This window comes from Haemorhous mexicanus, chromosome 6 (genome assembly GCF_027477595.1).
Source record: "Haemorhous mexicanus isolate bHaeMex1 chromosome 6, bHaeMex1.pri, whole genome shotgun sequence".
In the NCBI taxonomy this organism is placed as follows: domain Eukaryota; kingdom Metazoa; phylum Chordata; class Aves; order Passeriformes; family Fringillidae; genus Haemorhous; species Haemorhous mexicanus.
The window spans coordinates 21,738,270-21,752,182 of NC_082346.1; the positions used below are offsets into that span (position 1 = coordinate 21,738,270).

The following is a 13,913-nucleotide window of genomic DNA, read 5'->3' on the forward strand; positions in this document are numbered from 1 at the left end:
AAATGAAGGGAACTGAAAAGCAGAAGAGTACTAAGGAAGTAGCAGGGCAATTTGATTGGCTGTGAAATGCAGTTTCTGAGCTCTTGAAGGAACGAAAGTGGAAACTGGGAGTCGTAAGAAAGAACAAGTGGGATTCTGCCCGGTCAATTTTGTCATCATTCCTGCCTCCTGGGGCCATTCTGCCTTGGCAGTGTTTTGCATCACCAGTGAACAGCATGGAAGACAATGCAATGATTCCCATGAAGGGAAGTGTGTAAGGTAGTTGCCTCAGAGATATTTGAGTGTATAATCCTCAAGGAAGAATAAAGCTTTTTAATGAACTTGGGGGAAAGGGGAAGGGAAAGAACAAAACTGTAAGCATTGAAGAATGCTGCTTATTTCAGCAAATTTTCACAGTAGTTTTAAGGTTACCCCAAAGCACTGCAAGAGCCACAGTCTGTATGCTTGCACCCCAGAAGTACTAACAGTGTATCAGCAGTCTTCAGAGAGGACTGAACAGAAGGGCAGGAGGGGGAAAAAAGAAAAAGCAAAGTTGTATTTTGGGAGGGTTCCTGCAATTGAAGCTTCTGACGATGTGTTTTCAGGCCATAGACACTGGAGAGAGGCCAAGCAGGAACAATTATGACCTATTTTGCACTTTTCTTAGGGCTGTGCTTTGTTTTGGGAGAGTTAGCAGTTGCATACAACCCATCACTGTATTCTGGAGAGGTAGGTTTGGTGTTGGCATCTATTGCAGGGTATGGGTGGTTGTTGAGTTTGGGGGTCTCCTTTATATCTCTGGTGCTGTTTATGGTTTATTTTGGTGGAATGTCAGTGGATTATGTTTATTTTTTGTTTTTAGTGGCAGATCTTTTCAGAGACTTGGGTGATGGTGTGGGACTTGTTTTAGTTCTTGGAGGTAGTTTTTGGGAGAGTTTACTGGATGCTGATAGTTTGGGGTGGCTGCTGTTGATAGCGGGATATGCTTTCTGCTCAGTCAGATTTTAGTGGTGTAGCTATGTTTTATTCTTGCAGGGTGAGGATGGTTTTAGTGGGGGCTGTTACTAACTTTATTTGTTGTTTTGGAACTTGTGCAAGGGTTATCTGACAGGGTCATTCAAGCAGTTTAAGTGTAGAAATGAGAGAATAGTTTAATGTAAAATATCAGCTTTGGGAGTTTGAGATAGAGGTTTAAGTCCCTTTTTTCTGAGGTGATTTGTGTAATTCTATGAGATGTAGTCTTCACTCATTGATTCAGAAGACCAATGTTTTTTTCTAAACTATTAGAGTATTTGTAGAAGTTGAGTATTTTGTTTTTCTAGGGCTCCAGTAATAGGATAGAGGATTAGGAGGGTGGTGAAGTAGGTAAGGGAGGCTAGCTGACCAACAATGATGAATGGTTGATATAAGCAGAGATCCCAAATCTATAATCTACTCTGGGCCCTTCTCTCAGTTCTTCTAACTCCAAAAAACCCAAAAGTTACATCTCCTCACCCTCAGCTTGGAGGCAGAAAGCATCTCCATCATCAACAACTGTATTCCAGCCCCCCTATTCTGTGACCTTTGCAAAAGGAGGGGGTGAGCTTGAAGTGTGCCAGTGATGCAGACTGGTTTTTGGGCTGCAGGCATTCATTCTGTGCTGAAGAGCTGGTTTATGCCATGTATAGAGGAGGCTTTTCAGAAAGACTCAGCCTCCTAAGTGATTCAGTGGTGAAATGACAGGCAAAAGTATCTTTGTCCCACCCAGTGTGGCAAAAATACCTGAGATGTAGCTTGGTCCAACCTGTCCTCCTGACACTGATTCATCTTTCCACATGGCAGGTCATACCAGGGAGAATCCTATGGATGGTTTTATCTCTAAGATGTCTTAGCAGGCTGAGGAAAAAGTTCAGTATTGTTTTGGGGTGGGCAAATAGAGATTGCTATGAATATATTTAATATAGTTTAGAAATACACTTCTTTTCCTATGGCAGGCCTACACATGGACAGATTATATTTACAAAGAGACAATTTCTTGTTTATTTAGATATTGGCTATGCCTGGGGCTATGCTCTGGGCAGAATACCATGGGGTTTTACCAGATATGTTTCACTTTCTGAAAAAATAAAAGAATTGTCTAGTTAATTGACACAGAGGAAATAACAAAGTGAGAAGAGGAGTTGTCAGTAAAGCAGATGTTCTGTCTCTTTCAGCCTTGCTGTCAGTGACACTTGCTCACTGGCATTTCAAGACACTACAAAAGTATTATGAGATCAAACACTGGTAAGTTGTATGAGCACCTTCCTCCCAGAGAGTGTGTGACTTGCCCAATACAACATTCTTAGTGATGGGGCTGAGAGAAAGGCCAGTCCTAGGGACCAGGTTTTTGCAGGTTGATTTACAGCAGCTGTTGTTCAGTGGCTGCTTCAGATGTTTGTAGTAATATCCATCCTCGGCCATTAACATCATTTTTCTCTTAGGTTTTTCTGTCCTATGAGGCATCTTGGCTGTTTGTGTAACATGAGCTGCACAGCTTTAGTTTATTGCTCAGTGAATTAAGACAACCCAGAACTGATGTTGGGTTATCTTAAAGCACCACACATAGTGTTTGGTAGTTTGGCAGTGAGCATTTCCAACACCCTTCTAACCAAGTGAGAAATCTCCAGAAAATATACTGAAATGAAAACTGGGAGCAGAAATCTCTACCTCCATCTCAACCCAAACCCTTCAAATTCCTGCACTAGGCACTAACGAATACAGATTGCCTTGTAAGCACATGATTTTCCTGGAAGGAGTGTACTGTGGGGCACTGAGTATGTTGTGAGGCAGGATGTATGTTTGCTAACATCCTAGCAAACATCTACACAGAATCACAATGTTCTTCTGATCAGTTCAATAAAACAAGAGAGGGCATTATGCCACCAGAACTGAACTCTGAAGTGACTTATTAAAAAACTCTCTATATTATGTTGCCTCTCAGAGGCAGTTCCAGGAAAGTTCTGGAAAACAGCCACCTCTGAGACCATTCTGTGGTCACACTACAGAGCTGCTGCATGACAGGCTAAAGGGTGGTGCTGTGTTAAGCTTTAGCCTGCAGCCCCTAATGGATCTTCAAAATCCAGGAACTGCCACACTGAGTGAAAGGTTTTTGCGTGGCTCTCAAGGCAGCCCTTGGATTGTAACAGTGAAAAAAAGCCACTAGCCTCTACTCCTTAGCAGCTCCAGGTATATATGTCCTTCAACAGCAGGAGCAGGGTTTTATTTCCCATCTCATACACATATGCCAATAGGAAGGACAATGGAAATGCGGTGGAGGAGTGGCAATAATCTCATATCTTTGACATAGCCACACAAAAAATGTGACCTTGACACAAGTGAAGAAGAACTCTGTCCCTTTAAAAAATCTTTAACAAGCCATTTTCCACTGGAAAATTCAAGTGAAGCCCAACAAACAACAACAACAACAAAAAAAAAAACCAACAAAAACCAACAAACAAACAAAAAAACAACCAACCAACAAAACCCAATAGCAGTCCCAGGAGCAGGGAAATTAAGAGTCATATTTCTGTTTGGAACATTTTCCCTAGCTGGAATAGGACTAATTTCCAGTACAACACTGCAAGAAAGGACTCAGGGGTTTTTATTTAATTATACCTGAAGTTTTCCATTGCAATAATGCAGTGTAGGTAAGGTGTAACACTTGTGAGTTCTAAATGGTGAAGTGATTATCCACTGATATAATGTGATTATACACTTACACAGTGATTATGGCACTCCTTGAAATCATTACTGAGAATCTTTCTGACAAAATTAAGAAAAACCCTCCTAGCATGCTATTAGAAAATTCTGCATTACATATCCAAGGTTAGGTAAGAAAACTAGATTCAATGCCCAGAACCTCTCCTCAGTGCCTCATCCTCAGCTCTGCTGGGTTTCAAACTCTGTCTAGCTTATGCCAAGCACTGACAGCTGGGCTCCTTTCTCCCACAGAGGAACAGGGGGTGAGGTGTGGTTGGTGGGATGTTAATGCTTCCTCCCTATTTAGATATAAGGAGGCTCTGATAGGATAGCACATCCCTAAGAACCAGCCCAAGTCACAGATGTATGGGGCCAAAAGGATGGAAGTGGATTATATCAGCTGTGGGGAAAGGCCTGAAAGCTATATTCAGAGGCCTGTTGGCACACAGTAAGGCCAGCCCTAGCAACATCAAAGGCTACAGCAAGGAGTTCGTTTATACAGTTTTGTCAGTTGGATTAGACTCTTCATTAGGATGCAGAACAAACCTCTCCTACTTGGCAGACAGGAGTAAGAAACAGAATAAAAATGGAAATCAGATCTCAGCCCTGAATTCCCCATTCAGTGAAGCTCTTCTTATTTGCGTAGGAACTCCAGTTTGCCTGGCTTTGTTTGAAATAGAGGTAACAGGAAATTTCTGGGCAGGATGAGGTCAAGGTCTCTTGCTTTGGGGCCAGCAAGCCCTGGGAGGACTCTTGAGTCAGAACAGCCTGTTCTATGAGGAGGACAAGCAGAGGGCAAGAGCGTTTGCTATGGGGTACCAGCAATACTGTCTCTACAGCTGCATCCTCGGCAGGCAAACTCAACAGGGAAACTTTGGAAAAGACCCTTCTTAGTTTGAGTTGAACAAGAAGTTGTCACACTGCACAGAGTCATAGACATTCTGACACTAGAGAGGATGGTTTTTAGCAGGCAGGTTGTGCACTCGTCAGCTTCTTACTTTTCCCCTGCATCTTTTGATCAAGTGGCTGGTTTGTCTCAGTGTATTTGTATGCTAGGAGAACAAGATTATCCGATTTTGTGGGTTCCTAATGCCTCTGACAGCATTAGAATATACAAAGGTTAAAGAGAAAAGCCCGAGTTTGCTCTCAATCATGTCAGCATGGCTAAGGGGTCACTGGGAGGGGTATGTAGTTATACTGCAAATTCACTTTAAGGTCAGAAAGAAGCCCAAGTATTTAAAACAGGAGTTATGTTTCTCTACCTACTGTATCATGATAGCAAAGCATGTTTATCTTTAAGAAGGTATCTTTTTCTATCCTTAGGATTTGTCTTTATTGTGTTTTGGGTCAGAAGATAGAAAGTTAGCATTTGTTTTACAATTTCATATACATTTTTTTAAGTCTCAGGAGTGAAATCAGACATAATTATATAAAATATTTCTTGCCCTCAAACAGGACTGACTGAAAAATATTAGCAGCTGTCAGAAAGATAAATGCCTACATTTCACTCCATGCTGTTAAATCACTATATTAGCCCTTCAAATTGCAAACAAAATGTTAATTTCTTGGCTGCCATAGTAGAAGATAAAAGAGACTGCTAGTTGTAAGTAATCTGTACCTTGGATTATTTTATTAATATTGCAAATTGTAAGTGACAGGGCAATTAGGGTTAAATATGACCCCAGGAAAGCAGCTTGACCAATGTTGATCATCCTGCTAAATAGATGGAATTTAATTTAACGGAGGAAACAATAGGTTCCCTGTGGTTTATCTCATTAGGGTGTTTTCCATAATTCTAATAGTGATTCCCACATCTTTAAAATTAAACTTGGTAACAGACAAAAAGATAGAGCTGCATTGGGATGGTACGGGACAAAAATAATTTCTGATTCTGTCATTAAATACTCATTGCTAAATTTGTTTAATTTGGCCTTAATTCATTCCTGAGATAATCCCACTCTCTTCATCTGAACTATGTCCCTTGGATTTCTTTAAAACCCTCATATCTCTCTATGTACCTTCTGTTGCACCACCTCAGAGCTTCTATATGCACTTAACATTAAGGGGCTCTAATTTTCTTCTCTCTTATACCTACTTTTTATCCATTAACTTTAATGGGATTGCACCTGATTTCAAGAAAACCAGACAGAAAAAAAAGTCAGTCTTATAGTGCCCATAATCATATTCCATACTCCAAAAGTGACTATTTTATGACAGATTTTTGCAGAAATAAATTTATTTCCCTTGTCTCTACCTCAAAAGACAGCACTTTTGCTGAAAGACATAACAGAAAGAAAGATTCTGAGGAAGACACAATCTCTCTTTAACATTTAAACTAAAAGGCTGTTCAGGAAACTACAACTAGCTTTTAAAGAATTACAGCCATAGATATTTTTCCCAGTTGTTCCTTTTGTTCTTAAAAAACCAAATTAAACTTTAATTTTCTGGCTTTTCTCCCCATACATTGGAAAATACTTAGGATGCATTTTGGCAAAGCTGAAGGAAATATCTTAAGAAAAAAAATTACTTGAAGCCAGAGAGAAAAAAGATTTGCCATGATGTTTTTTAACTGTGAGGTTTGCTACTCACATAGAAGTCAGTGATATAGGTGCTGGAAAACAATATTATGCCTAGCATGAGCAAAAGGCAAACATACAGCCACAGACATCATAACGTAACAGAATTTTATCCACCAAAGTTGTTTTTTCACAAATCAAACTGCAAGATTCTCATCAAGTTAAAAATCTTACTGCATATATGTTTAAGTGTCTCCTCTCTTTCATCCTGTTGGTACCTGTACCTTTCATTGCTTACAGTGACAGAAATCCCATCCTATCTCCCCTGTTGTTTGCTCTGTGGGTTTGCACGGGTGAAGCTTCTACACTGGAATTACAAAAGAAAGTCAGTAAAAGAATATGATCTTCATTCTTTGCCTTGTCTGTACTGCAGAGCCTGCCAAAACTAGGGCTGAGGTTTGCTGGAAATGTAATTATTTGAAATTTTGGTTCGTTCTGAATCAGACAGGAATCTTTCCTTTTTTTTCCCTCACTCCATTCTAAAGGAGCAGAACTAATCTTGCTGAGCAGTTGCAAAGAGCTCAGGAGTTTCCAGTCCCTAAATGACCTGCTAAACAACTACTCACAGGAAAGAGGCTGTTAGCAGAAGAGCCAGACACTCTTAGTCCTGAGGTCAGGAACTTCCACTTTTTAGCAACCTCTTTCCTACAGAAAACATACCAGGAATCTGTGCAATCTGTTCAGAAACAAAATTTTTTCAGGTTTATGGAAAATATGAAACAATCTCTCCTCATGTCTGAGCTACTTCTGGATGTGTAGAAATTGAAAGGTCTTTTACCTCAAAATGATTCTTCAAAGGAGTTAAATCATAGTGGCATTCATCATGCCACTATGATTTAACTCCCCTCATGAAATAAAAGAAATTCCAGGAGATAAATCCACTCCTAACAATGGCATACGTGGGGAAAAGATTTTGAAGTGAAGTTTGGTGTATATTGGTTCCTTTGAGATAGAACTGAAAACTCTGCTTCCCATTACATGCACTTATCTGTCCCTACCTTGTTTTCATTTCTCTATTGATACAATGTCATTTGTGTGCCTTATGGCCAGAGGAATGCCACAGCAGGATAGAGTAAGCCATGCTTTCTGTCTTGGGCTAAATATGATCCCAAGTGGATTTCACCACTATCAATGAAATCTTCCAGGATCAGCTCAGTGACTTTAGGTATTGCAGAATGCTCCTTTCAGGTAGTATGGATGATACAGCTTTTATCATGGCATATATTGCAAAATTCTTACTCCCTCATTCTCTTTTGAGCCCTGTTAGAGGAAGATTTTCTCATGCATGAAGAAGTAAATTACTGGAACAGACAATTTATTTGAATCCAGTAATTTTACAATTCACTTGTCAGGACAAAATCAGCTATAAGACTGTAGGTACAGATATGAACAGAATCTACCCTTTTCCATTTTTTTTTGATCCCAAGTCTCTTTCATTCATGATGCCAAAATTCTACTTTCCAGGGGACTGTGAGGAAAGATGAATTTCCTATGACTAACTCAGTCTAGAGCATTAAGCACAGGGCTCAGCTGGGGTGTGTGTTTTCAGTAGAGAACAGCTGATGCACATAGTGGAAAGCAGCAGGCAGAGATACTTCTGTCTGAGAAGGCTAATCCATTACAAAGATTTCTTGTGTGCAGTTTCCCAACTTCAAGTCTGTTTTACCTTTTTACACATTGACATAAAGCTCCAGAGTGACTGAGTGGAAATCTTCATGAACTGCAAGAAACATGTCTTAAAAAATGCCACAAGAAACTCAGTGCATTCTCTGAATCTATGACTGACCAAACCTACACACCAACAACACTCCTTACAATTAATGCATCAGTGACAGCCCTGGAGGCTGCTCATGCACACAGTGCCTGTACTCACAGTTTTCACAGCGATTCCCTGTATAGCCAGCCAGACAGGCACACTTGTAGGTGCTGCTTTTGTCCAGAATGCATGTCCCATCATGAAGACATGGAGATGAAGAACAAGCTGTAAAAGAAAAGCAAGAATGCTCATGGTCTCTCATAGGACGGGGAACCTGTTTTTCCTCATGGTGGCTGTGTCTTGGGGTAAATTACATATTAACATGGTTAGAAGTTAGACACAGTAAAGGGCCTGATGCATGTCAAAAAGTCTTCTGCCCTTACTTACTAAAGGAGGGATCTAATAGGGATAAGCAGTTCTTTTCCCAGCATACATTACTTTTACCATTTTCCTTTAACTGCAGTCAAGTGATGAGAAAGATTTAAGGAACAAAAATAGTTTACATCATCTTTAGAGCTTAGACTAAATTAAAGAAGTCTAATAGCAACCTATATTTTTTCTGCCATTCAACCCAGACTTTAGGGATAAGTTCTGGGATCCATGGTTTTTGTGGTCTTTTTTGTGTCTCGGACCTTGTTTTAGATTTTGGGAGTTACTTTGTCCCTGGGAAACTCTTGCATACAACAAGTGATGCACATCAAACTGTATACAGTTTGTATACACCAGCATAACTTAATATCAGAATGTGCAACTGTGCATTAAATATAAGCAAATTCCATTGTGTAATAACATGCACACACACGTTTTTTGGTGCCTGTTCTAAGAGGACACAAGTCAATAGAACTATTGTGGTTTAACCCCAGCTGGCATCTAAGTACCATGCTGCCCCTCACTCCACCACCACTGGAGGGGAGAAGAATTGAGAAAAAAAAACTAAACCTCAGTGGTTGAGATATGACCAGTTTAATAATTGAAATAAAATAAAGCATGATGATAATAATAATAATAATAATAATAGGAATAATTACATTGAAAGTGGGAGAGAAAGAGAAAGAGAGAGAGAGAGAGAAATAATGCTGGAGAGAAAAAACTATCTATCCACAACACAGTTGTTCACCATACCACTGAAGCCCAGGCCCTCCTGAAGCAGCAAACCATGCTCCCAACCAACTGCTCTCAGTTTATGATATTCTGTGGTATGGCATATCCCTTTGGCCACTTTGGGTCAGCTGTTCTGGCCATGCCCCCTCCCAGCTTCTTGTGCAATTCCTCAGTGGCAGAGCGAGAGAAACTGAAAAGTCCTTGATTTAGAGTAAGCACTACTTTGCAATCACTAAAACGTTAGTGTGTTACCATACAAAATCCAAACCACACTATGGCCCCCTGAGGGACACCACCTGTCACTGATGTCCACTGGAGTACTGAGCTGTTGACCACCACTCTCTAGATCTGACCATCCAATCAACTGCTTATCCACTGAACAGTTCACCCATCAAATCCATCTCTCTCCAATTTAGCCAGAAGGATGTTGTGGCCATGTCCAAAGGCCTTATGAAAGTCCATAGACGTGACATCTGTAGCCCCTCCCATGTGCACTGGTGTGGTCCCTCAACTGTAGAAAGCCACTAGATTGGTCAGGCAGGACTTGCCCTTGGTGAAGCTGTCCTGGCTGTACTGAATCACCTCCCTGTTCTCCATGGGCCTTAGCACAGCTTCTGGGAGCACAGCCTCTGGGAGGACCTGTTCCATGAACTTCCCAGGCACAGAGGGGAGGCTGACACATCAGCAGTTTCTGCGGTCCTCCTTTCTATCCCTTTTTAAAAATGAGTGCATTTTTATCTCTTTTCCAGTCACCAGGGACTTCACCTAACTGCCACGACTTTTCAAATATCATGAAAAGCGACTTGGCAACTACATCAGCCAATTCCCTCAGGACTCTGGGCTGTATGTCATCAGGTCCCAGAGACTCATGTATGTTGAGGTTCCTCAGGAACAACACTGATCATCTCTTATGGTGGGAAGGACTTTGCTGCTCCAGTCCTTGCCTTGCAGTCCCTGTGCTCGAAGAGTGTGGGAAGAGAGGTTGCCAGTGATGACTGAGTCAAGAGACAGGTTCTGGCCCTCCCTGCAGCCAGAGCTGCATGGCTCCATGTTTATGTGGCAGCTCTGCCGGGTCATCACCTCCTTCCTGATGCATGCAGAGGACATAGCTCCTGCTGAGGGGATACCATAGCTGCGCCCCCTCCCACGGGGTGCTGCTCCCTGGGCTCTGCTCTGCAGCAGCTGCAGGACCTTGCCCTCCCTGAACTCTCAAGGTGCCATGAACTGCTGCACACCCTGGCTGCACCCTGGGCTGCTCTGAAAGGCATGAAGGTACAGAGGGGTGCTTGTTCTGGCAATGTGCAGATCTCCTCAGCGCCTCCCACAAGCTGCTCAGGTGTCTCCCAACTCAGGAAAAGCCCCCGTGTGCCAGGATCTGTCACTGCCACCATATGGGCCAACCTCAGAGCAGCTTCTCTCAGAGAAGTTTCTTATTATCCAGATGGCATGAGGTAAGAAATATATAGATGCCACATATAGATTTCTCTGGAGGCTTCATGTGGTGATGTAAGAGCAATTTATACATGGCCAGGCAATGAATATCTTTCATGTCTCATTGAAGATTAAGGCCTGAATAAGGACAGTAATTCATTTGTTAAAAGAAAATATATATGTGGCAATTGTACTGTATACAACTAATATAAAATATCACTGAGAAAGGGAAGGAGAAGACTCCTTACAGACTGATATTTTTGTTGTCACTGGTTAAAGCTAGTGAACTTTTATCTTTGTCTTTGTCCCAGCTTTGTCTCCTGATTCTGGAAAGTAAGCAAGTCAAGTGAATAAGGGTGTCAGATACTCTCCTTGAAAATGCCTGATACGAAAAATCACTAAATATTTTTTTTCTGTTTTAAGGAGTCTTGATTTCCTGGCTTAAGTCAAAACAACAAGGGACAATACTACAAATGTTTAAAGCCACTATTTTATGTCCACTCGCTTTTTTATGTCCACTAGGGTGTACAGAAAGGAAAGCGTTATTGAAAGTCAGTAACTGGCTTTCATCTAACTGGATCCAGCATATGTCTAATCCTTAAGAGACTCTGATAGCTCCCCATCTGGCCTCCCATGCTTCTCATCTGAATTCTTTTGAGTGACTTCTAGTCACTCATGCCAATTACTGGCTCCTGTTTCACACTTGGCATGGGATGGGACCTAGCACCTGCTTCCAGACTAGGCAGCACAGCAGGTTGTGTGGTTTCATCCTTTAATAACTATTCACACAGTGACCTTTCCTAAAGGAGATATAGGCTTTGCAGCTTATTTTGTATGAATCAAGACCTTTCTGGAATTTGAACCAGTGATCTCTGTGGAGCCAGTGGCCCTGCTTCAGCAAACTATGGCTTCTAAGCCAGTACTGAGCTCAGAGGAAGAGGAGGCAGAAAAAAAAAAGGAATTCACTTTTGACTTTGTGTACTCCTTTCCACTACAACACTAAGGTGATGGGGGACACCAGATCACCTTCATGTCCTAGTCCACATCCTGTAAGCACCTCTGTTGCTGCTGCTGCTCTCACCTGCAGCATAGGGAATTGCTTTAGTAAGCCCCATGAAATCTGTTCTGGAGACCTTGGCTCTTCCACAGTGCTGTGCACAGAAGGAAATTTCAGGGCAAATGCTTCAGTTTTCAATGTGCTGCCAGAGCTTTCGATCCTGTGCTGCCCCCACTTTCAATTCTATGCTGCCCCATGCACACTCTATTCTTCCCTTAAATGGTCCTGCTGGCCAGGTTAGGGCTTCACATAAAAAGACACTGGGAGTGTTTGAAAAGCCTTTCACTGCACTACACATTGCACCAGAACAGCCTCATAATAAAGTGCACAAATAGAGCTCCTCACAAACTCTGAGAAGCCCTTTACAATGTGCTCTGTGTGGATTACCACACTTGCAGCCTCACAGCCTCAGAATAATTACCACTCAAAATGGGGCGGAAATAAAGTGCTAAACAATATTCAAATACCGAGTGTTCCCTGCTGGGCAGAGAAAACAGAACCAATTCAGCTTGCACCATATGGAAAATGTTAGTTCCCTGAGTGTAGGCAGCCCTTATGCAACATAGCCCACACCACGCTCATTTGTTCTCTATCGCCTCTCCTGCTGTAAACCCAGGCAAATTATCAATAGCTAACTGCTCCTGCTAACAGGTGCTAAAGGTGACATTTGAAGAACAGGGCAGGCTGAGAAATGGCATAGGAGCTACATCCAGATGTATGAACATTTCAGATTGCTAGATACACCTCTGATCATTGTTAAGAGCAGGGTTGGTGTATTTATATAAGGGTTATATAAACTAACTAAATTTCCTGAGCCAGATATACCCTGGATGACCTCATGAAATGTGGGTCACCAGGGTGTACAGAAGGCAAGTTATGGTGAGTCATAGATCCTGCAGGGTTTATCTATGGCAAAACAGCACAGTCTGATTAGTCTTCTGTGCCAGGAGTTCTGTAGATAGATTTGACCAAAATTCCTTACATAGCTAAACAAGGAAGATCCAGGATGAGCGTGGAGGCTGCTGCAAATCCAATGGCAAAATGACAAGCCAGCTACACTTTCAGTGCTATTTTGAAACTATGGAAAGCAAGGTAGGGGACTGAAGTACTGAGTAGTAATGAAACCAGTAATTCTGGAGCCCCACTTCTGTCATTCATTACACTGAGATCATCACAGAATGGGAAACGCCTCTTCATTTTTTTTTTCTTAAAGAAAATAATTCATTCTACGTACACACTTGGGGATTTTTTGTTTGTTTTGGTCTTGGTTGGTTGGGGGTTTTTTTTAATTCCTAATGGTACATGAGCCAACACAAGAGTTCTGTCAGTGCATTTTCACTGAACTATCTATGAGACTTTGCATCAGGTTTTTGCTGCTTGAGACAATGACTCTCCCCCTGCATACAGCATTAAGCATTTCTGCCACTGCAGATACACATGCCCCTTTCCTCTACTTCCTCTGTGCTCTTAATTCTTCAATTCAAACAGAAAAGTCACACAAAACAGCAGCTTTTCTCTGCTGGCTGATGTGCTTGTTCTTCACATAGAAGAAGGAATTCAGTCTTTTTTAGAAGAGCCTCACATTCACATGCCATCTGACAGCTTTTGAATCTTCCCCACACTGACTTTATGTAAGTTGCTGTTGGCAACACAGCATGAAAGTTTTTAATGAAGCAAAACAGGCAAAGAGATTAGTGAAATTGAATTAATGAGAATGAGTGGCATGTTCCACTTTTAGATTAGGTTACCTGTAATTTCTTCAAAGACAGCATGAAATCCATCAAAGTTCTTGGATCCATCAGACTGGAAGAGGACATGGAGTGAAGACCCAGTGCTTCGGATGGGAGGTGGCCTCTCATTTCCACAGAATTTCTTTATTATTCGACTGTCCAAATTGTCCCCATCACGAATCTCCACATAGTCATACTGGCACATATAATCAAATTCCAGGCTCAGCATGGAAAATCTTGAGGAACAAGGACAAACAGTCAGACTGCTGACCTGTGTACCCTGAATACTATTTATTTGGGCATTTAGGTATTTAGGGCCTACCTTCCTCAGTCAATCAACAAGTCCTTAACTACACAAAGACCCTTCATTCATCTCAATTTTTGCATCATGACACTTAGAAGCTGGCTCAACTCAATACAAGAATCAGAATAGAGAAATTGAAGTCATACAGTCTATACATGTGCATCAGGTCCCTAACCATAATACAATGTCAGAACTTCCATCCAGGCTCAGGCACTACAGGGGGCATATTTCTACTGTCGCTGTTTGCTAAAAATTGTTCTAT

General features: G+C 41.6%; 1 protein-coding gene across 3 annotated transcripts in view; it reads right to left on the reverse strand.

Moving 5' to 3' along the window:
* The window catches only part of PAMR1 (peptidase domain containing associated with muscle regeneration 1), a 55,594-nt gene that overhangs the window by 20,942 nt on the left and 20,739 nt on the right, over positions 1 to 13,913 (reverse strand). For all 3 annotated transcript variants that reach the window (XM_059849248.1, XM_059849250.1, XM_059849249.1), the window contains exons 5-6: positions 13,366 to 13,583; positions 8,146 to 8,253 (exon numbers count right to left, since the gene is read on the reverse strand). In XM_059849248.1, the coding sequence (XP_059705231.1) occupies positions 8,146 to 8,253; positions 13,366 to 13,583 (326 nt within the window). The remainder of the gene's footprint in view (positions 1 to 8,145; positions 8,254 to 13,365; positions 13,584 to 13,913) is intronic.